Source organism: Hyla sarda, chromosome 3 (genome assembly GCF_029499605.1).
Source record: "Hyla sarda isolate aHylSar1 chromosome 3, aHylSar1.hap1, whole genome shotgun sequence".
Classification (NCBI taxonomy): domain Eukaryota; kingdom Metazoa; phylum Chordata; class Amphibia; order Anura; family Hylidae; genus Hyla; species Hyla sarda.
Window position 1 is genome coordinate 217,343,849 of NC_079191.1, and position 23,804 is coordinate 217,367,652.

The window sequence follows — 23,804 nt, forward strand, 5'->3', positions numbered from 1 at the left end:
GGGACAGAGTAATACAGAGAATCCAAGCCACCTAAGAAAAATAACACTTCATTGGGGCATATGCTGTGGCAGCGGACATCAAACGTTTTTCTTTGTTTTGCATGTTGTCTGATCAGCATACTGGGTATCATTCCACTCTGTTAGGATGACTCAAAACTGCTCATAGACTACCTCTAAGTTATAGTATTACAATGAATATGCCCCTACTCCCTAATTCTGCACTGCTTCACTGAGGAGTCTTGTTATGGAAATCCATTTCCTGCACTAAATCTGGCCATAGACATTCTATAATTTCTGGACAAAAGTACTCACAAGTCTTTGTAAAGAAATCTAATCCTTAAAACCAGTTGGTCCCCACTTTCCATTGCGCCCTCATAAAGCCTGTTTTAAGATGGTGGAGAAGGTTTGCACAAGAGAATTCCTCTGGTGGAATGTCTAATCAATTTAGATGGTCAATATCTCTCTAAATTAGTATATACATTTTAAAATCTATCAGTTTGGGCTCACAATTCCAAAATGACAAATTCAATTTTCTTACCTCATGATAATACCCATTTTCAACTTAATAAATTAACATGTAGCATGAAACCTTTGTGGTGTCTTTAATGCTTTCCTTCTGTTTTTCAAACTGTTGTCTTCATTAGCCCAACTTCCTGTTTGGTGGACCTTTTGTTCCTGAGTAAACAAATACTACACAAATAGTTAGCTGAATTTCCAGCTAGAGTGTACACAGGAACAGGAAATCCATCACAGGTTGTACACCAGACAGGAAGTTGGGCTAATAAAGACAGTTTGCATTGAAAGCAGTAGGAAAGCATGTAAGGCCACAAAATATATGTGGCTACAGTAAAAATGTGAATAAGGACCTCATGTGTCTCCACCAAGAAAGTCCACTCTATCCAAGAGTGGTAATGGAGGGCCGGGTTAAATATATTAAAGTGATTGTTATTTTAAAGCCCAGATCGATAAGTTTTTAAACCCCAGAAAACCACGACAACTGAGCAACTATGCAGACAAATGGACTTTGGTGGAAACACAGCAGATTTGTTGTGTATTTTTCAAGTAAACTTCAATAGGTAAGTCAAAATGTGCGACAAATCTACAGTGTATCCACCTGTAGTTCTGTTTCAGTAATGAGGGTTTTCCACACATTATTGGATTCTTGTTTACTGTCCACCTCATTGACTATGGGCTTCACCTCTGGATATTTTTGTCTTTCAGGAGTAATAAAAAATGGTGGTGTGAAACCTAACATCATTCCATCATACACTGAATTAGAATTTTATTTGCGTGCACCATCACGCAGAGATCTCGCTGAACTACAGAAGAAGGCAAGTGCTTGCTTTAATGCTGCAGCAACAGCAACTGCATGTAAGGTAAGCCAGTTTGTGTGACAACTTGTCAGTGTGAGTGAATCTGTCTGAAGTCTGTGTTGTTCAAAGTACCGTATTTATCGGGGTATACCACCTCATTTTACCCAAATATCCTTGATAAAATGAGGGTGCGTGTGTGTGCATGCGTATACCCCGATACACCCCCAGGAAAGGCAGGGGGAGAGAGGCCGTCACTGCCCGCTTCTCTCCCCCTGCCTTTCCTGCGGTCTAGAGCCCTACTGCCGCCGCTTCTCTCCCGCTGGCTATCGGCGCTGCTGCCCGTTCTCTCCCCCTGACTATTGGTGCCGCGGCGCAGTGGCGCCGATAGCCAGGGGGAGAGAAGGGGCAGCGACACCCATTGCCGGCGCTGCTGCCCTGTTGCCTCCCCCATCCCCAGTTGTATAATTACCTGTTGCCGGGGTCGGGTCCGCGCTGCTTCAGGCCTCCGGTGTGCGTCCCATGCGTCGTTGCTATGCACGGCGCGGCGCAATGACGAGTGACGTCATTGTGCCGCACCGTGCAGTGCATAGCAACGACGCAGGGGACGCACACTGGAGGCCTGAAGCAGCGAGGACCCGACCCGGCAACAGGTAATTATGCAACCGGGGATGGGGGAGGCAACGGGGCATCTACGCCGGCAATGCAGTCTGTCGGCGTCGCTGCCCCATTGCCGGCGACGGCAATGGGGCGCCGGCACCGATAGTCAGGGGGAGAGAACGGGCAGTGGCTCCGATAGCCAGGGGGAGAGAAGGGCCGGCAGCAGGGCTCTAGACCCCAGGACAGGCAGGGACAGAGAAGCTGGCAGCGCTGGCGGTCTCTGCACCTGCAAAGCCGCTGCAGTTCATTGATTTAAAGCGCCCGCTTTAAATCATTGAACTGCAGCGGCTTATCGGCGCATAACACGCAGGTAGACTTTAGGCTAAAAATTTTAGCCTAAAAAGTACGTGTTATACGCCGATAAATGTTACAGAAAACTTGCACATGAACATGACATTGAAAGGTATGTTTAGTTAAGTGCTTTGCTTACCTGTAAGGTCAAAGGTTAAAATTATAGCTGTACTACTCTTTTCTGTTGCACCTTCTCAGCTTTGATCTACTTACTGTAATTTATAGTAGAGAAAGTGGAAAAATATGTACCAGATGAGAAGGGTAGTTTAGTATTGTAAGTTCGCTCATCTCTAAATGTGATAGTATATTTGCTATGTCTACCACTATGTTTACCCAATTGTGGTGTTTCAACAGTTTACCAAACTAAAATCCACATGCAACAATAACGCACTCCAACAAGTGTGCTGCTGTTCACTCCACTCTTAGTAAACGAGGCCCAATGTGAGTGTGTGTGTGTGTGTGTGTGTGTGTGTGTGTATATGTTTGTCCTTGTCTGTGAATGTGTATGTATGCTCCTGCGTCACTTCCAAATGGCCAGAGATATTTCGATGAAGCTTGGTACACATGTAACTAAAAACTGATTAAGTCCCGCTACATTGCCACTTCATACATCGCTTGATGTATGGACCGGAAGTAATGTAGCCAGTGTTAGTCTATGAAATGATCAGCTAATCTCATAGAATTACATTAAGAAATTGACTTCCATTTTAAAACACAGAGACCATTTCCCAAACCCTGCACTGTAAAATAAAGCTGATCTCTTAGAGCCAGGAACATTTATAGAGCTTTTATATGGCTGGGATGGCTGCACAAAGGATTGCTGGATCATTGCTCTTTCCTGTCAATGTGCTGCCAATGGCCAATGATTTTATGATGAGTCAAAATGATCTGTTTGCTCATTCATTGGCAGATTGCTGACCCTATTATATCTTGTATAATTTGGCCCTTAGGTTGGGTCTGTTGCCTGTTAGGGTCTGTTTACATAATGTGGTCAAATCAAAGTTAATTGCAGCTATTACAGAAAACATTTCCCATCATGGGAAAGGACCTTTTAGGCTTATTCGTATGTGTTTTTTTTCATGCAAAATAGTTTGAAAAGGATGGCGAAAACCATGACTTAACCGCTAATAAAAACACATGAATAGATCCTTAAAGGGGCTCTTCATCAATTGCAAATTCCCAGCAGCCACAGAGGCCTTGCGATGCCAAGACAAAGGATCAATGTCAGTTTGATCGGCTGTTTAAATGCCACTGTCAGCTCTGACAGCAAAACAGTTAAATAGTCGGCAGCAGACATCGCCCTGCCCCTGCCATTAGCGGCAACCGCGGATAACTCGAGTCACAAGCCCTCTTCTTACATTCTTAATGGAGGGTTGATATCAGCTGTAGGAGAACATGTGTTTTATAAAAGTAAATAAGCATTTACACATAATGACATATGTATGTATGTATATATATATATATATATATATAGGCAAATATACTAATAGGAACATATATGCAAAATTCGGTTCATAGACAGGTACTGTATATACAACACACACTGGCACATGTACATGCACACAGTCATATAAACACACACAAAGGCACATAAATAGATACACTAATCAGCCATAATATTACAACCAATTGCCTAACATGCAGATAGATACCTGTTGTGCTGGCAGAACAGTTTTAACCTCTCAAAGAATGAACTCCACAAGAATTCTGAATGTTTGCTGTGGTATCTGGTACCATAGTGTTAGAAGCAGACTAAGTTTTCTTGAAAGATGAAAGCTCTGTTAATCTGATATTTTTCAGCATGTAGCACAGATGGTTGAATGTTCCAATGTCTGAGAACTTTGGAGGCAAAGCCAACAAAATTTTTATAATGTTAAGTAACCCATTTCACCCCTGTAGGGTGTCCTTGCAGACGCTGCAGGATTTCAGTCTTTTAAGTCGTAGTGCGCTGTTTTCTTGATGATTGTAGTCCCAGCTACCTTGATATCATTGATAAGATCCTTCCATGTAGTTCTGGGCTGATTCCTCACCTTTCACATGATTATTGAAACTCCACTGCTCTTTAAAGTACACGTACAGGCCCTCCTGAAGTTTGCCATTGGACATCTAAATGATTTAGAGGAGAATTCTGTGAAAGTGTTGTGGTCAGATGAGACCAAAATCAAGCTCTTTGGCATCAACTCAACTTGCCTCTTGAGGAATGCTGCCTATGACCCCCAGAACACCATCCCCACCATGAAATATGGTGGTACTTTGGTGGAGTTTCTGCTAAGGGGCCAGGACAACTTCACTGCATCAAATAGATGATGTACCATCAAGTCATGGGTGAACCCTCTTCTCTCAGCTAAGGCATTGAAAATAGGTCATGGATGGGTATTTTAGTATTACATTGACCCAAAACACATGGCCAAGGTAACAAAGTAGTGGCTCAAGAAGAAGCACATCAAGGTCCTGGAGTGGCCTTGCCAGTCTTCAGACCTTAATCTCATAGCAAATGTGTGGAGGATCTGAACATTCATGTTTCCAAATATCAGCCTCTTAACCTCAAGGGAAATTGTCATCACAAAATTACCTCTTGTTTAAATCAGGTTGTAATGTTAAAGGGGTATTCCGGGCAAAAACATTTTATCCCCTGTCCAAAGGATAGGGGATAAGATGTCTGATCGCGGGGGGCCCACTGCTGAGACCCCCCGAGATCTCTCTGCAGCACCTGCATTCTATGCGGGTGTTGAATCTTCAGTTTGGGGTCTCAGCAGCGGGCCCCCCGCGATCAGACGTCTTATCCCCTATCCTTTGGATAGGGGTTAAAATGTTTTTTGCCCGGAATACCCCTTTGCATTTTGCAGTTACCATTCTGGCCACTAGGTCTAAAACTAAGCTGAAACTTCATGTTCTGTACAGATTATTTCTCAGTAATGATTTTATTCACAGGAGTAGATTGAGAGTTGACACCAGTAGAGAGTGAACACTGGATCCATCACCATTCACAGCAGAGATCACTATTCCCTTTACCTGTAGAATGATATCTCTGCAAAGATCTCTGTCACGTATGGGCAGGGAACAGTGAAGCCATAACTTGCCCATAACCACTGTCCCTACCTATTGCCTGTCCGCCCTAAGTGACAGATCAACAATCTCGATGACAAACAGTCCCTGCTAAGTGCTGGGGCAGCGTTGTCAAAATAATAAACTACAAAACAGTCGGAGTCGGTGAACAGCTGGAGGCACACAAACTAACAGATTGTCAGGATTCGGCAGGCTGGAGGTGGATCCTCTGTGTCAGAGAGGGATTGGCGTGGACCGTGTCAGTGGACCGGTTCTAGTTGCTACTGGTTTTCACCAGAGCCCGCCGCAAAGCGGGATGGTCTTGCAGCGGCGGTATTAACCAGGTTGTATCCACCGGCAACGGCTCAACCTCTCTGACTGCTGAAATAGGCGCGGTACAAGGGATGAGACAAGAGCAAGGTCGGACGTAGCAGAAGGTCAGGGCAGGCAGCAAGGATCGTAGTCAGGGGCAACGGCAAGAGGTCTGGAACACTGGCTAGGGATACACAAGGAACGCTTTCACTGGCACAATGGCAACAAGATCCGGCAAGGAAGTGCAGGGGAAGTGAGGTAATAAAGGGAAGTGCACAGGTGAACACACTAATTAAAAACCATGCGCCAATCAGTGGCGCACCGGCCCTTTAAATCGCAAAGAACCGGCGCGCGCGCGCCCTAGGGAGCGGGGCCGTGCGCGCCGGGACAGCACAGACGGGGAGCGAGTCTGGTAGGGGGTTCGGGATGCGCACCGCGAGCGGGCGCGGCCCGCATCGGGAATCGCATCCCGGCTAGGGACATTATCGCAGCGCACCCGGTCAGCGGGTGTGACCGGGGCGCTGCGAACAGGAGAACGCTGTGAGCGCTCCAGGGAGGAGCGGGGACCCAGAGCGCTCGGCGTAACAGTACCCCCCCTTGGGTCTCCCCCTCTTTTTAGAACCTGAAAATTTGTAGATAAGGTCCTTGTCAAGGATGCTGTCCTCGGGTTCCCATGACCTCTCCTCCGGACCGCAATTCTCCCAATCTACAAGAATTTTTTTTTTACCTCTGACCATCTTGGATGCCAGAATTTCTTTAACCGAGAAGATGTCAGAGGATCCGGAGACAGGAGTAGGAGCAACAACCTTAGGAGAGAAGCGGTTAAGGATAAGTGGTTTAAGGAGAGAGACATGAAAAGCATTGGGAATACGGAGAGAAGGAGGAAGAAGGAGTTTGTAGGAGACAGGGTTGATTTGGCATTTGATTTTAAAAGGTCCAAGATAACGTGGTCCCAGTTTATAACTGGGGACACGGAAGCGGATATACTTGGCGGAGAGCCACACTTTGTCTCCAGGAGAAAAGACAGGAGGAGTCCTTCTTTTTTTGTCGGCATGTTTCTTCATCCGGGATGAGGCCTGTATGAGAGATTTTTGAGTCTCTTTCCAGATGGTGGAGAAGTCCCGAGTCACCTCATCAACAGTGGACAAACCAGAAGGCGTGGGAGTGGGGAGGGGGGGGGGGGAGAGGGTGACGGCCGTACACCACAAAGAATGGGGATTTAGCGGAGGACTCAGAGACTTTGAAATTGTACGAGAATTCGGCCCATGGTAGGAGATCGTCCCAGTCATCCTGGCGGGAGGAAACAAAATGTCGCAAATAGTCCCCAAGAACCTGATTAACTCTCTCCACTTGCCCATTGGATTGGGGATGATAGGAAGACGAGAAGTTTAATTTGATTTTAAGCTGATAACAGAGGGCCCTCCAGAATTTCGACACAAATTGAACGCCTCTATCCGAGACGATATGCGTAGGAAGCCCGTGAAGGTGAAAAATGTGCACAAAAATTTGTTTCGCCAACTGTGGCGCAGAAGGAAGACCTGGAAGAGGAATAAAATGTGCCATCTTGGAGAAACGATCAACGACCACCCAAATAACTGTGTTGCCATGGGATAAAGGTAAGTCTGTAATAAAGTCCATAGCAATCTGAGACCATGGTAGCTCAGGAACAAGCAGAGGATGAAGGAGACCGTCAGGCTTCTGGCAAGGAGTCTTGTTCCGGGCACAGACTGTACAAGCCCGAACAAAATCAGCAACATCTGCTTCGAGGGTAGACCACCAATAAAAATGAGAGATGAGCTGGACGGATTTTTTGATGCCAGCATGGCCGGCGAGATGTGAGGATTGTCCCCACCTGAGAATCCTGAGGCGCTGGCGTGGTAGGACGAAGGTCTTCCGAGGAGGAGTTTGTCTGATGGAAGCTGGGGAAGCAGAGATCAGACAGTCAGGAGGAATAATGTGTTGCAGGGAGGCTTCCATTTCAGAGGCATCCGAGGAACGAGAGAGGGCGTCAGCCCTAATGTTCTTGAAGATAAGAGAGATTCTTGTGATCACTGTATATAATAACTGGGTATTTGGACCCCTCCAGCAGGTGCCTCCATTCCTCGAGAGCCAGTTTTATGGCCAGTAGTTCTCGATCACCAATGGAGTAGTTTTTCTCCGCCGGAGAGAAAGTCCTAGAAAAGAAACCACAAGTAACACCATGTCCGGAAGAATTTTTCTGTAGGAGTCCAGCTCCCACCGAAGAGTCGTCTACCTCCAGTGAGAAGGGTTTAGATGGATCAGGTCTGGAGAGTACCGGAGCAGAAGAAAAGGCAGTTTAGAGACGGTTGAACGCCTCTTCCGCTTGAGGAGGCCTGGACTTAGGGTTGGCGTTTTTCTTGGTTAGGGATACAATTGGAGCCACAATGGTGGAAAAATGTGGAATAAATTGTCTGTAGTAATTGGCAAACCCCAAGAAACGTTGGATAGCTCGGAGTCCGGAGGGGCGTAGCCAATCCAACACGGCTGATAGTTTGTCCGGGTCCATTTGGAGTCCCTGGCCAGAGACTAAATATCCTAGGAAGGGAAGAGATTGGCATTCAAAGAGACAATTCTCCATCTTGGCATATAACTGATTGTCCCGGAGTCTCTGAAGAACCATACAGACATGCCGGCGGTGTTCTTCTAGGTTAGAAGAAAAAAATCAAAATATCGTCCAGGTAGACCACAACACAGGTATATAATGAATCACGAAAAATGTCATTTACAAAGTCCTGGAAGACGGCAGGGGCGTTGCAAAGCCCAAAGGGCATAACCAGATATTCAAAGTGTCCATCTCTGGTGTTAAACGCGGTCTTCCACTCGTCCCCTTCCCTGATGCGGATGAGATTATATGCACCTCTTAAATCCAATTTGGTAAAGATGTTGGCGCCACGTAGGCGGTCAAAGAGTTCCGAGATAAGAGGCAGGGGGATAGCGTTTTTTTATAGTGATTTTATTAAGACCGCGGTAATCAATGCATGGTCGTAAGGAACCGTCTTTTTTGGAGACAAAGAAGAACCCTGCTCCGGCAAGGGAGGAAGACTTGCGGATAAATCCCCTTTTTTAATTTTCTTGGATGTACTCTGTCATGGCTTGTGTGTTTCCGGAGCAGACAGAGGATAGATTCTGCCCCGGGGTGGAGTAGTACCAGGGAGGAGATCAATAGGACAGTCATAAGGCCTGTGAGGAGGCAAAGTCTCTGCTTGTTTTTTGCAAAAAACATCAGCGTAGTCCAGATAGGCCTTGGGGAGACCTGGTATCGGAGGAGCCATAGGGTTTTGACTGGCAGGACTGGGAGCAGACATAAGGCATTTTTTGTGGCAAGCAGTACCCCAGTTCTTGATTTCCCCGGTGGTCCAGTCAAGGGTAGGGGAATGGCGTTGCAGCCAAGGTAGTCCAAGAAGAATTTCAGAGGTGCAGTTAGAAAGTACCAGAAATTCAATTTTTTGTGATGGGGTCCAAGGCACTTTAAGAGGGGTTCTGTGCGGTAACGCACAGTACAGTCCAATCTTTCATCATTAACAGAGGCGATGTAGAGGGGTCTGGCGAGACTGGTCACTTGGATGTTGAACCTGTTAACGAAAGAGGCCAAAATAAAATTTCCTGCAGATCCGGAATCCAAGAAGGCCACAGCTGAGAAGGAGAAGTTAGAAGAAGAAATCCGCACCGGCACCTAGAGTTGTCTCACCTTTGTGCAGAATCGGAGTGCGTCTTTCCTGATGAGGAGGTCGGATAGGACAATCCTTCAAGAAGTGTTCGGTACTGGCACTGTACAGGCATAGGTTCTCATTGCGGCGGCGTGTCCTCTCTTGAGGTGTCAGGCAAGACCGGTCACCTTGCATAGCCTCCACGGCGGAAGGCACAGGAACAGATTGCAGCTGACCAGAGAAGAGAGGAGCCGGGGAGAGAAACCGCCTCGTGCGAACAAAGTCCATATCCTGGCGGAGCTCCTAACGTCTTTCGGAAAAACGCATGTCAATGCGGGTGGCAAGATGAATAAGTTCATGCAGGTTAGCAGGGATTACTCGTGCGGCCAGCACATCTTTGATGTTACTGCATAGGCCTTTTTTGAAGGTCACGCAGAGGGCCTCGTTATTCCAGGACAATTAGGAGGCGAGAGTACGGAATTGGATGGCGTACGCGCCTACTGAAGAATTACCCTGGACCAGGTTCAGCAGGGCAGTCTCGGCAGAAGAGGCTCGGGCTGGTTCCTCAAAGACACTTCGAATCTCCACGAAGAAAGAGTGTACAGAGGCAGTGACAGGATCATTGCGGTACCAGAGCGGTGTGGCCCATGACAGGGCTTTCCCAGACAGAAGACTGACCACGAAAGCCACCTTTGACCTTTCAGTTGGAAATTGGTCCGACATCATCTCCAAATGCAGGAAACATTGCGAGAGAAAACCACGGCAAAGTTTAGAGTCCCCATCAAACTTGTCTGGCAATGATAAATGGAGGCTGGATGCGGCCACTCGCTGCGGAAGAGGTGCATGAGCTGGCGGAGGAGATGGTTGCTGAAGCTGTGGTAGAAGCTGCTGTAGCATCACAGTCAGTTGAGACAGCTGGTGGCCTTGTTGCGCTATCTGTTGCGACTGCTAGGCTACAACCGTGGTAAGTTCAGCGACAACTGGCAGCGGGACCTCAGCGGGATCCATGGCCGGATCTACTGTCAGGATTCGGCAGGCTGGAGGTGGATCCTCTGTGTCAGAGAGGGATTGGCGTGGACCGTGTCGGAGGACCGGTTCTAAGTTGCTACTGGTTTTCACCAGAGCCCGCCGCAAAGCGGGATGGTCTTGCAGCGGCGGTAGCAACCAGGTCGTATCCACCGGCAACGGCTCAACCTCTCTGACTGCTGAGATAGGTGCGGTACAAGGGATGAGACAAGAGCAAGGTCGGACGTAGCAGAAGGTCAGGGCAGGCAGCAAGGATCGTAGTCAGGGGCAACGGCAAGAGGTCTGGAACACTGGCTAGGGATACACAAGGAACGCTTTCACTGGCACAATGGCAACAAGATCCGGCAAGGAAGTGCAGGGGAAGTGAAGTAATAAAGGGAAGTGCACAGGTGAACACACTAATTAAAAACCATGCGCCAATCAGTGGCGCACCGGCCCTTTAAATCGCAAAGAGAGCGGGGCCGCGCGCGCCGGGACAGCACAGACGGGGAGCGAGTCTGATAGGCGGGTCGGCATGCGCACCGCGAGCGGGCGCATCCCGCATCGCGAATCGCATCCCGGCTAGGGACATTATCACAGCGCACCCGGTCAGCGGGTCTGACCGGGGCGCTGCGAACAGGAGAACACTGTGAGCGCTCCGGGGAGGAGCGGAGACCCGGAGCGCTCGGCGTAACACAGATACACTAAAACAAACACAGTCAAATCGTAGTCAGACTATTCAAGTTCGGTAACAGGAGAAAGCAGAGTAACAATGCAAATACCAGAAGAGAAGTCAAGAACCAAGCCAAAAGATCAGAGTATCAGAATAGACAATAGGAATACAGGGAGTGCTACCTTCAGTCAACAGGTAACTTTCACAAGCAAAGCACAAGTGAAAGTGACTTCCTTATATATGAGAGTGTAGGTGAAAGGAGAATCCTGATTGATAGAAGAAACCACACCCAAGCAGGTCAGGGTGTTGTCCCAGCAACCAACATAAACAACAGAGCTATGCAGAATTAACCTTATAGGTGCAGACAAAACCAGTCATTACAGTCTGTCTATGGCCCATGGGTCCAGCTGTAAAGCATATCTCTAAATGCTGTTAAAAACAGCTCAGGCAAGATGACAACCCCTATAAAAATGTGCAAACAAACAAATAAATAAATATAACGTTACAATTAGAAAATAGAAAGAGAACATCTTTCAATTTCTGTCTCTAATAAGAAAAAATCTAGGTGACACAATAAATATAAATTATTAAAAAAAAAATCTTTTTTTTTTTGTTTTTGTTTTTTATGTTTTACTGTCTCTCAATTTCTTTGTCAGTTGGCAAACATACAAAATTACCAGGGGATGAAAACATTTTTTTCTTTACTGTATACCAGAAGAATATGCACTTAGTACTAATATGCAAAAATAGAACATTATTTTTGCATATTAGTATTGAGTGTATATTCCTTTTTAGTACATATATACACTCACACAGGCACACAAACCCAAACATGTATAGACATATAGGGGGAGATTTATCAAAACCTGTCCAGAGGAAAAGTTGCTGAGTTGCCCATAGCAACCAATCAGATAGATTTTTTTATTTTTCAGAGGCCTTTTCAAAAATGAAAGAAGCGATATGATTGGTTGGTATGGGCAACTTAGAAACTTTTCCTCTGGACAGGTTTTGATAAATCTCCCCCATTGAGTTAAATAACTTCTCCAGTTTGTCCTTACCTCCCTCCTCCTTCTTCTAGGAGGTGGGCAGTGAGCAGTGCTTCCTTCTTCACTGGGTGAACTTGTAATTCTCTAGGGGGTACTCCGGTGAAAACCTTTTTTTTTTTTTAAATCAACTGGTGGCAGAAAGTTAAACATATTTGTAAATTACTTCTATTAACAAAATCCTAATCCTTCCTTTACTTATTAGCTGCTGAATACTACAGAGGAAATTCTTTTCTTTTTGGAATGCTCTCTGATGACATCACGACCACAGTTCTCTCTGCTGACATTATTATAAAAATAATAATGCTTTATTTATTGTTGTCCTTAGTGGGATTTGAACCCAAGTCCCCAGCACTGCAAGGCAGCAGTGCTAACCACTGAGCCACCATGCTGCCCATAGCATACATCTGCTATGCATCTGCTATGCATGGTTGCTAAAATGGACAGAGATGTCAGCAGAGAGCACTGTGTTCGTGATGTCATCAGTGTTCCAAAAAGAAAGGAATTTCCTCTGTAGCATTCAGCAGCTAATAAGTACTGGAAGGATTAAGATTTTTTAATAAAAGTAATTTACAAATATGTTTAACTTTCTGCCACCAGTTGATTTAAAAGAAAAAAGGTTTTCACCGGAGTACACCTTTAATGATAGGAGTTCTGGCTCTGTATTGGTGAGCTGGATTTGGCTAAGATCAGCAACAGGACCTGGCTATTGGTTCCCAAATGACTTTTCATGTAATGCCACTTCTGGCAGTAACACACTACACATGTTCCTCCATCTGCATCTTATTTATCATTGTGCTATCTAGATGGACCAAAGACTGGCTTAAGCAGTTTGACATATCTTGAATAAATGTCATATATTATTAATTTAAATGCTTGTCCTCAGTGTACAGAGCCTTGCAGGTTTGCCTACACTTCCTGTATTTTGTCTCTGCACAGAGACACAGCTGCAGAGAGAGGACAGGATTTTTTTCACCCAGAAATATACAAATTTTTTTTAACCATTGATTATTACAATTATAAGTAGACTGTTATTATCTACATTATGTAATTTTTTTTGCAAATAACAGGTACACTTTTAAGAGAATCTAATAGCTAGTTCACACGCACTAAACCAAGTATACTAGGTTATAGTGCGAGTGAACAGCTGTAAAATCAGGGGTTACTCACTAAATTTCACTGGTTAGATGCTGTGTCTTCTAATTTTAAGTTTTATTCCTAATTGTAAGTTTTATTCCTAATGCGTCCCAGGTCATATTGGAGGCGGGGAGCCGGCTTGCTGAGCTCCTGTGTCTCCTCCATATTCCCCTGTCGAGCCTGTTTCTTCATTCAAATGCTAATCAAGGCTGCAGGTGAGCGCTCTGCTCTCTGTGTGTTAACACCAGCAGCCTTCATTAGCATAATAATGAGGGGACAGGCCGATGGGGGAGTATGGAGGAGACAAGGGAGCTTAGCCAGCTGGCTCCCCGCCTCCAATGTGCGCTCGGGCACATTAGGAATTAAATTATTTACAAGAAGAACACATCTAACCAACAGATTTTGATGAGTAACCCCTCATTTTACAGCTGTTTACCAGCACTATAACCCACTATACTGGGTTTAGTGCGGGTGAACTAGTTGTCAGAGTCTCTTTAAGTTTTTCTGCCTCTGCTCTGATTCTGTGGACCAGAACCGATGAAAGAAAAACAGCAGGGAAGCAGGAGGGGGCTGAATAGTAGGGTCGACCAGGTGATGCCACCCTAATACAGGTAGAGTATAGCATCTTTTAGTTTGAAGAATTCAGGTCTCTCACATGGTTTTTGTATGCTGTAGCATTAAAATCATGCTTTAGTTCAAATGAGGGACCAAATTCTAACATTTGCTAAACCCAGAATTGTCTATCAAGCTGGATTCACACACAGTATTTTGGGCCTAAATATAGTCAGTAGTTTTACCAATATCAGGAGGCCCAAAATATGGGTGAATTCAGACTGAGATTGCCAGATAATAAAACATGATTTATGACACCAGAAAACACATTTTAACTGCTCCAGAGTCCAGCGGTAGCCTGCTTTTTACCACTCCAGATTTTCCTTAGCATTGTGAATGCATAATGAATAGATCTTTGGTTTGTGTGCATCTATCTATTCGACCATAAGTTGACCAGAGCAAATCCCAAAGTTAACAAACTGACTAGTGGCAAAGGCAGCATCCCTTTCAATACAATCCATACTTCTACCAATGTTTATTAATGTTGTAATCTTGATTTTATATATCTGTTTGCAATAAACCCAATAATTAGGGGAACATCCACATACTTTTGCCATTTAGTGAATCTAAGGATCTAGGGTTACATGACTGGTGTTGCAGTCTAGCTCAGTCAACTTGTATTGTTTTTTTAAATCTTTGTGTTGTTTTATAATCACATTGTTTCGTGACTTTACAGGCAGGAAAATCATCCTTGTACTTATCTGTAGATTACTCTGTTGATTCCATACCTAACAAAAAACTTAATGTAGTCCAAATGCCAGCATTTCCAACCTATTTAGAAGCCATTAGAAGTTATCTTTTTAACTGTAGACTAACACACTGCTGATTTATATCTTCCTGCTGCTTATGGCAATCTATCCCTTCTAGGTGGAGATATGCTCTTATAGTCATGATTATGATAATGTTCTTCCAAATAAAACTCTTGCGAAAGCATACACAGAGAATGGCAAACAACTGGGAATGCAGTTTACCACCGATGACCTGGTGCTAAATGCCCTGTCAGGTAAAGTTTGAGTGTGCGTAAACGTTTACAGGGACATTTATCTTTGGTAAGCAAGTTCTGTAGGCATTTTTTTCTTGCTTTTGGTTTTGCTTATGTGTGACACATTTGTTATACTACTATCACAGGGAGTTGATAAATTTGGCACACATAAGCAAAAACCAATAAATGACTTCAGAACACCAATTTGTAGCTTTGAAAAAAATGTTTTATATATATATATATATATATATATATATATATATATATATATATTTATATATGTGTTTATCAAATTTTTTTTACCACTTTTTTTCCCCTAGATGTACTAACCCATTTTCTGTTTGTTTTTATTTTACTTCTCATTTCAGATACGTGTATAATGTGGATTACTTTAGTTTCGGTGGAGTACAGTAACCAGCGTTTTTGTTTTTGTTTAATGTTAATAAAAGGGTTAACAAGGGATTTTGGGGGAGTGTTTTATTTTTTTAATTATTTTTAAACATGTTGTGTTTTTTAACATTTACTTTACAGGCTTGGTAGTGGAAGCTGTTTAATAGACGAAGTCCATTACTAAGCCGGGCTTAGTGTTAGCCACAAAAAACATCTGGCGCTAACCCCCAATTATTACCCTGGTACCCACCGTCACAGGGGTGCCGGGAGGAGCCGGTACCAACAGGCCTGGAGCATCAAAGATGGCGCTCCTGGGCCTAGGTCGGTAACAGGCTGGCGTTATTTAGGCTCAGGAGGGCCAGTAACAATGGTCCTCGCCCACCCTGGTAACATCAGGCTGTTGCTGCTTGGTTGGCATGGGTTCCCAAATACCAACCAAGCAGCAACAACCTGACATTACCAGGGTGGACGAGGACCATTGTTACTGGCCCTCACCAGCATAAATGACGCCAGCATTTTACCTCCTAGGCCCAGGAGCACCATTTTCGACGTTCCAGGCCTGTTGGTACTGGCTCTTCTCGCCACCCCTGTGGCGGTGGGTACCGGGGTAATGATTGGGGTTAGCGCTAGCTGTTTTTGGGGCTAACGCTAAGCCCAGGCTTAGTAATTGTTACGCCGAGCGCTCCGGGTCCCCGCTCCTCCCCGGAGCGCTCGCTACACTCTCGCTACTGCAGCGCCCCCGTCAGATCCACTGACCGGGTGCGCTGCGATACCGCCTCCAGCCGGGATGCGATTCGCGATGCGGGTGGCGCCCGCTCGCGATGCGCACCCCGGCTCCCGTACCTGACTCGCTCTCCGTCGGTCCTGTCCCGGCGCGCGCGGCCCCGCTCCCTAGGGCGCGCGCGCGCCGGGTCTCTGCGATTTAAAGGCCCACTGCGCCGCTGATTGGCGCAGTGGTTCTAATCAGTGTGTTCACCTGTGCACTCCCTATGTATACCTCACTTCCCCTGCACTCCCTCGCCGGATCTTGTTGCCATCGTGCCAGTGAAAGCGTTTCCTTGTGTGTTCCTAGCCTGTGTTCCAGACCTCCTGCCGTTGCCCCTGACTACGATCCTTGCTGCCTGCCCCGACCTTCTGCTACGTCCGACCTTGCTTTTGTCTACTCCCTTGTACCGCGCCTATCTTCAGCAGTCAGAGAGGTTGAGCCGTTGCTAGTGGATACGACCTGGTTACTACCGCCGCAGCAAGACCATCCCGCTTTGCGGCGGGCTCTGGTGAACACCAGTAGTGACTTAGAACCGGTCCACTAGCACGGTCCACGCCAATCCCTCTCTGGCACAGAGGATCCACCTCCTGCCAGCCGGCATCGTGACAGTAGATCCGGCCATGGATTCCGCTGAAGTTCCTCTGCCAGTTGTCGCCGACCTCACCACGGTGGTCGCCCAGCAGTCACAACAGATAGCGCAACAAGGCCACCAGCTGTCTCAACTGACCGTGATGCTACAGCAGCTACTACCACAGCTTCAGCAATCATCTCCTCCGCCAGCTCCTGCACCTCCTCTGCAGCGAGTGGCCGCTTCAGGCCTACGACTATCCTTGCCGGATAAATTTGATGGGTACTCTAAGTTTTGCCGTGGCTTTCTTTCACAATGTTCCCTGCACTTGGAGATGATGTCGGACCAGTTTCCTACTGAAAGGTCTAAGGTGGCTTTCGTAGTCAGCCTTCTGTCTGGAAAAGCTCTGTCATGGGCCACACCGCTCTGGGACCGCAATGACCCCGTCACTGCCTCTGTACACTCATTCTTCTCGGAAATTCGAAGTGTCTTTGAGGAACCTGCCCGAGCCTCTTCTGCTGAGACTGCCCTGCTGAACCTGGTCCAGGGTAATTCTTCCGTTGGCGAGTACGCCGTACAATTCCGTACTCTTGCTTCAGAACTATCCTGGAATAATGAGGCCCTCTGCGCGACCTTTAAAAAAGGCCTATCCAGCAACATTAAAGATGTTCTGGCCGCACGAGAAATCCCTGCTAATCTACATGAACTCATTCATCTAGCCACTCGCATTGACATGCGTTTTTCCGAAAGGCGTCAGGAGCTCCGCCAGGATATGGACTTTGTTCGCACGAGGCGTTTTTTCTCCCCGGCTCCTCTCTCCTCTGGTCCTCTGCAATCCGTTCCTGTGCCTCCCGCCGTGGAGGCTATGCAAGTTGACCGGTCTCGCCTGACACCTCAAGAGAGGACACGACGCCGCATGGAGAATCTCTGCCTGTACTGTGCCGGTACCGAACACTTAGGATTGTCCTATCCGTCCTCCCCGCCTGGAAAGACGTACGCTGACTCCGCACAAAGGTGAGACAGTCCTTGATGTCAACTCTGCTTCTCCACGTCTTACGGTGCCTGTGCGGATATCTGCCTCTACCTTCTCCTTCTCTACTATGGCCTTCTTGGATTCCGGATCTGCAGGAAATTTTATTTTGGCCTCTCTCATCAACAGGTTCAGCATCCCGGTGACCAGTCTCGCCAGACCCCTCTACATCAATTGTGTTAACAATGAGAGATTGGACTGTACCATACGTTACCGCACGGAGCCCCTCCTAATGTGCATCGGACCTCATCACGAAAAAATTGAGTTTTTGGTCCTCCCCAATTGCACTTCCGAAATTCTCCTTGGACTACCATGGCTTCAACACCATTCCCCAACCCTGGATTGGTCCACAGGGGAGATCAAGAGCTGGGGTACCTCTTGTTTCAAGGACTGCCCAGTACTCCCTGCCGTGACCCTGTGGTTCCCCCTGTAATCGGTCTCCCTAAGGCCTATATGGACTATGCTGACGTATTTTGCAAAAAACAAGCTGAGACTCTACCTCCTCACAGGCCTTATGACTGTCCTATTGACCTCCTCCCGGGCACTACTCCACCCCGGGGCAGAATTTATCCTCTGTCCGCCCCAGAGACTCTTGCTATGTCCGAGTACATCCAGGAAAATTTAAAAAAGGGCTTTATCCGCAAATCCTCCTCTCCTGCCGGAGCTGGATTTTTCTTTGTGTCCAAAAAAGATGGCTCCCTACGTCCTTGCATTGACTACCGCGGACTTAATAAAATCACGGTAAAGAATCGCTACCCCCTACCTCTTATCTCTGAACTTTTTGATCGCCTCCAAGGTGCCCACATCTTTACCAAACTGGACTTAAGAGGTGCTTATAATCTCATCCGCATCAGGGAGGGGGATGAATGGAAAACGGCATTTAACACTAGAGATGGACACTTTGAGTATCTGGTCATGCCCTTTGGCCTGTGCAACGCCCCTGCCGTCTTCCAAGACTTTGTTAATGAAATTTTTCGTGATCTCTTATATTCCTGTGTTGTTGTGTATCTGGACAATATTCTGATTTTTTCTGCCAACCTAGAAGAACACCGCCAGCATGTCCGCATGGTTCTTCAGAGACTTCGTGACAATCAACTTTATGCCAAAATGGAGAAATGTCTGTTTGAATGTCAATCTCTTCCTTTCCTAGGATACTTGGTCTCTGGCCAGGGACTACGAATGGATCCAGACAAACTCTCTGCCGTCTTAGATTGGCCACGCCCCTCCGGACTCCGTGCTATCCAACGTTTTTTGGGGTTCGCCAATTATTACAGACAATTTATTCCACATTTTTCCACCATTGTGGCTCCTATCGTGGCTTTAACCAAGAAGAATGCCAATCCTAAGTCATGGCCTCCTCAAGCGGAAGACGCCTTTAAACGGCTCAAGTCTGCCTTTTCTTCTGCTCCCGTGCTCTCCAGACCTGACCCATCTAAACCCTTCCTATTGGAGGTTGATGCCTCCTCAGTAGGAGCTGGAGCGGTCCTTCTACAAAAAAATTCTTCCGGGCATGCTGTTACTTGTGGTTTTTTTCTAGGACCTTCTGTCCGGCGGAGAGGAACTACTCCATCGGGGATCGAGAGCTACTGGCCATTAAATTAGCACTTGAGGAATGGAGGCATCTGCTGGAGGGATCAAAATTTCCAGTTATTATTTACACCGATCACAAGAATCTCTCCTATCTCCAGTCTGCCCAACGGCTGAATCCTCGCCAGGCCAGGTGGTCTCTGTTCTTTGCCCGGTTTAATTTTGAAATTCACTTTCGCCCTGCCGATAAGAACATTAGGGCCGATGCTCTCTCTCGTTCCTCGGATGCCTCGGAAATAGAGCTCTCTCCGCAACACATCATTCCTCCTGACTGCCTGATCTCCACTTCTCCAGCCTCCATCAGGCAAACTCCTCCAGGGAAGACCTTCGTCTCTCCACGCCAACGCCTCGGAATCCTCAAATGGGGTCACTCCTCCCATCTCGCAGGCCATGCGGGCATCAAGAAATCCTTGCAACTCATCTCTCGTTTCTATTGGTGGCCGACTTTGGAGACGGATGTTGTTGATTTTGTGCGGGCCTGCACTGTCTGTGCCCGGGATAAGACTCCTCGCCAGAAGCCTGCTGGTCTTCTTCATCCTCTGCCTGTCCCCGAACAGCCTTGGTCTCTGATTGGTATGGACTTTATTACAGACTTGCCCCCATCCCGTGGCAACACTGTTGTTTGGGTGGTCGTTGATCGATTTTCCAAGATGGCACATTTTATTCCTCTTCCTGGTCTTCCTTCAGCGCCTCAGTTGGCAAAACAATTTTTTGTACACATTTTTCGTCTTCACGGGTTGCCCACGCTGATCGTCTCGGATAGAGGCGTCCAATTCGTGTCAAAATTCTGGAGGGCTCTCTGTAAACAACTCAAGATTAAATTAAACTTTTCTTCTGCTTATCATCCTCAATCCAATGGGCAAGTAGAAAGAATTAACCAAGTCCTGGGTGATTATTTACGGCATTTTGTTTCTTCCCGCCAGGATGACTGGGCAGATCTTCTACCATGGGCCGAATTCTCGTACAACTTCAGAGTCTCTGAATCTTCTTCCAAATCCCCATTTTTCGTGGTGTACGGCCGTCACCCTCTTCCCCCCCTCCCTACTCCCTTGCCCTCTGGTTTGCCCGCTGTGGATGAAATAACTCGTGATCTTTCCACCATATGGAAAGAGACCCAAAATTCTCTCTTACAGGCTTCATCACGCATGAAGAAGTTTGCTGATAAGAAAAGAAGAGCTCCCCCCATTTTTTCTCCCGGAGACAAGGTATGGCTCTCCGCTAAATATGTCCGCTTCCGTGTTCCCAGCTACAAATTGGGACCACGCTATCTTGGTCCTTTCAAAATTTTGTGCCAGATTAATCCTGTCTCTTATAAACTTCTTCTTCCTCCTTCTCTTCGTATTCCTAATGCCTTTCACGTTTCTCTTCTTAAACCACTCATCATCAACCGTTTCTCTCCCAAACTTGTTTCTCCCACTCCTGTTTCCGGCTCTTCGGACATCTTCTCCGTAAAGGAGATACTGGCCTCCAAGAAGGTCAGAGGGAAAACCTTTTTTTTGGTCGATTGGGAGGGCTGTGGTCCTGAAGAGAGATCCTGGGAACCTGAGGACAATATCCTAGACAAAAGACTGGTCCTCAGGTTCTCAGGCTCTAAGAAGAGGGGGAGACCCAAGGGGGGGGGGTACTGTTATGCCGAGCGCTCCGGGTCCCCGCTCCTCCCCGGAGCGCTCGCTACACTCTCGCTACTGCAGCGCCCCCGTCAGATCCACTGACCGGGTGCGCTGCGATACCGCCTCCAGCCGGGATGCGATTCGCGATGCGGGTGGCGCCTGCTCGCGATGCGCACCCCGGCTCCCGTACCTGACTCGCTCTCCGTCGGTCCTGTCCCGGCGCGCGCGGCCCCGCTCCCTAGGGCGCGCGCGCGCCGGGTCTCTGCGATTTAAAGGGCCACTGCGCCGCTGATTGGCGCAGTGGTTCTAATCAGTGTGTTCACCTGTGCACTCCCTATGTATACCTCACTTCCCCTGCACTCCCTCGCCGGATCTTGTTGCCATCGTGCCAGTGAAAGCGTTTCCTTGTGTGTTCCTAGCCTGTGTTCCAGACCTCCTGCCGTTGCCCCTGACTACGATCCTTGCTGCCTGCCCCGACCTTCTGCTACGTCCGACCTTGCTTTTGTCTACTCCCTTGTACCGCGCCTATCTTCAGCAGTCAGAGAGGTTGAGCCGTTGCTAGTGGATACGACCTGGTTACTACCGCCGTAGCAAGACCATCCCGCTTTGCGGCGGGCTCTGGTGAACACCAGTAGTGACTTAGAACCGGTCCACTAGCACGGTCCACGCCAATCCCTCTCTGGCACAGAGGATCCACCTCCTGCCAGCCGGCATCGTGACAGTAATGCACTCCGTCTATTAGACAGCTTCCACTACTAAGCCTGTCGAGTAAATAAAATATTTTTTTTTAAATTCATTCCAAAAAAACACTCCCTCACAACCCCTTGTTAACCATTTTATTAACATTAAACAGAAAGAAAAAAAATGCTGGTCATCGAGGCAATCCGCCGAATCCGAAGTAGTCCACAGGATACATGGATATGAAATGAGAAAAAAAAAGAAAAATAGGCTAATACATTTATTGTCACCCACCCACGCATCTCCCATGCCGCACGATTACAACTCCCAGCATGCCCTTACAGTAAGGACATGCTGGGAGTTATAGTCATGTGGTGCGGGAGATGTCCGGGCGAGTGACAGGCTTGTCACCTACCCCCTGCTGCACGACTACAACTCCCATCATGCCCTTACAGTAAGGGCATGCTTGGAGTTGTAGTTGTGCGGCAGGCGGCAGTTAAAATAGCATACCACCAAAGGAATATTCCTATAGAAGGACAGTCCGTTCTTTTGAACAAAATCCCCCTGTTCCTTTTTGCTCCCGATTATCCCTCTTTTTAACCAGATCAATTATGTGCATTAAAGTGGTACTCCCGTGGAAACCTTTTTTTTTTTTTTAAATTAACTGGTGCCAGAAAGTTAAACAGATTTGTAAATCACTTTTATTAAAAAATCTTAATCCTTCCAGTACTTTTTAGTGGCTGTATACTAAAGAGAAATCCAAAAAAGAAATGCATTTCCTCTGATGTCATGACCACAGTGCTCTCTGCTGACCTCTGCTGTCCATTTTGGACAGTTCCTAAAATGGACAGCAGAGGTCAGCAGAGAGCACTGTGGTCATGACATCAGAGGAAATTTATTTATTTTTTGGATTTCTCTTTAGTATACAGCCCCTAAAAAGTACTGGAAGAATTAAGATTTTTTTAATAGAAGTGATTTACAAATCTGTTTAACTTTCTGGCACCAGTTGATTTAAAAAAAAATAAATAAAAAAAAAAGGTTTCGACGGGAGTACCCCTTTAATAATACTACTTTATTGCTCTAGAAAGCTATCAATTGTGATGTTTGATAGTTGGGTGTAATATACCTCTGTGTACATTACTATGCCAATGTGCAAATAAAAAACGCTATTCACCTGTTAAGACAGGCTTGAAAACAAGATTGTTCACTAAGTAAACCATAAGGCTAGGTTCAGACTACGGAATTTCCGCCGGAATTTTCGCTTTGAAATTTCCGGCAGAAATTCCGCTTACTATAATGCATAGTGTAGTGAATGGTTTTCCGTTCACAAATTCACACTTCGGAATTTGTGAAGCGGAAAATCCGGAAGAAAAATCCGCTAGTAAATTTCCGCCTGAAGGAAGGGGTTGCTCTTTTTTCAGGCTGAAATCCTAGCAGAACACATAGCAGTCTATAGGAGACTGCAGTGTCCGCGCGGTCCTAGCGCCGACTAATTCAGTCGGTGCAGGCGGAACTTGGAATCTCCGGGCGGAAATTTTCTGCCCGGAGATTCCGTAGTCTGAACCTAGCCTTAGGGTGCGTTCACATGGAGTAATTCAAGAGGAATTTGCTCGAGTAATTCCTCTTGAATTCTCCGCTCCAAATTAATGCACATCTCCTCTGCCCATTGACTTTAATGTTATTTCTGTTGGCCTGTTCACACTGCGGAAATTCTGCTAGCAGAATTCCGACGCTGAATTCCGTTCCGCTTGAAGAAAGAACATGTTCATTCTTCAAGCGGAATCCGCTAGCAGAAATCAATTGAAGTCAATGGTAAAAAAAAATTCCGCCCGACATCATTTTCGTGCGGAATTCGCGGGCAATTTGCACGCAATTTGTGCGTAAATAGCTGAAAAACCCTTCACTTCTTTCTCCCCATGTCCGCGCACAATTCCGCACAGATTTCCCGCGAATTTCTCACAAATTTTTTTACATTTTTTCCGCCCCTAAATTTTTCAGCGTGAATTACTCTTCATTTACTCCGTGTGAACGCACCCTAAATGTCCCTCCTTTCAGCTTCTCAGAAAGTTGTAAGGACAAGCAGACAATGTCCCAGACCACCTCCATGCTGTCAGAGGAAGTTACGCTGTGCAGTAAACAGTATATTGGTTGTGTCAGTTTGCTTTGGGAGATGTATTTCTCAAAATATGTCAGAGGTCAATTATTTTTTTGCATATTATGTATTTCTAGGTTCAACAGATTTTGGGAATGTGACCTTTGAAGTTCCTGGCATTCATCCCTATTTTTTTATTGGTTCGGATGCCCTCAATCACACTGAAGAATATACTAAAGCTGCGGGTAAATATTTACATTGACAACAGTATACTTAATTGGATAGAAGATTGCTATGTGTGTAATGAAAGGGTTATTAAAGGGGTTATCCGGCCTAAGACTTGGA

The 23,804-nt window shown here is 46.5% G+C and overlaps 1 protein-coding gene across 1 annotated transcript in view; it reads left to right on the forward strand.

The window, feature by feature from the left end:
* PM20D2 (peptidase M20 domain containing 2) overlaps nt 1–23,804 on the forward strand; it is a 51,642-nt gene that overhangs the window by 19,651 nt on the left and 8,187 nt on the right. The window contains exons 4-6 of the mRNA XM_056566090.1: nt 1,222–1,376; nt 14,624–14,759; nt 23,597–23,704. Of these exons, the coding sequence (XP_056422065.1) occupies nt 1,222–1,376; nt 14,624–14,759; nt 23,597–23,704 (399 nt within the window). The remainder of the gene's footprint in view (nt 1–1,221; nt 1,377–14,623; nt 14,760–23,596; nt 23,705–23,804) is intronic.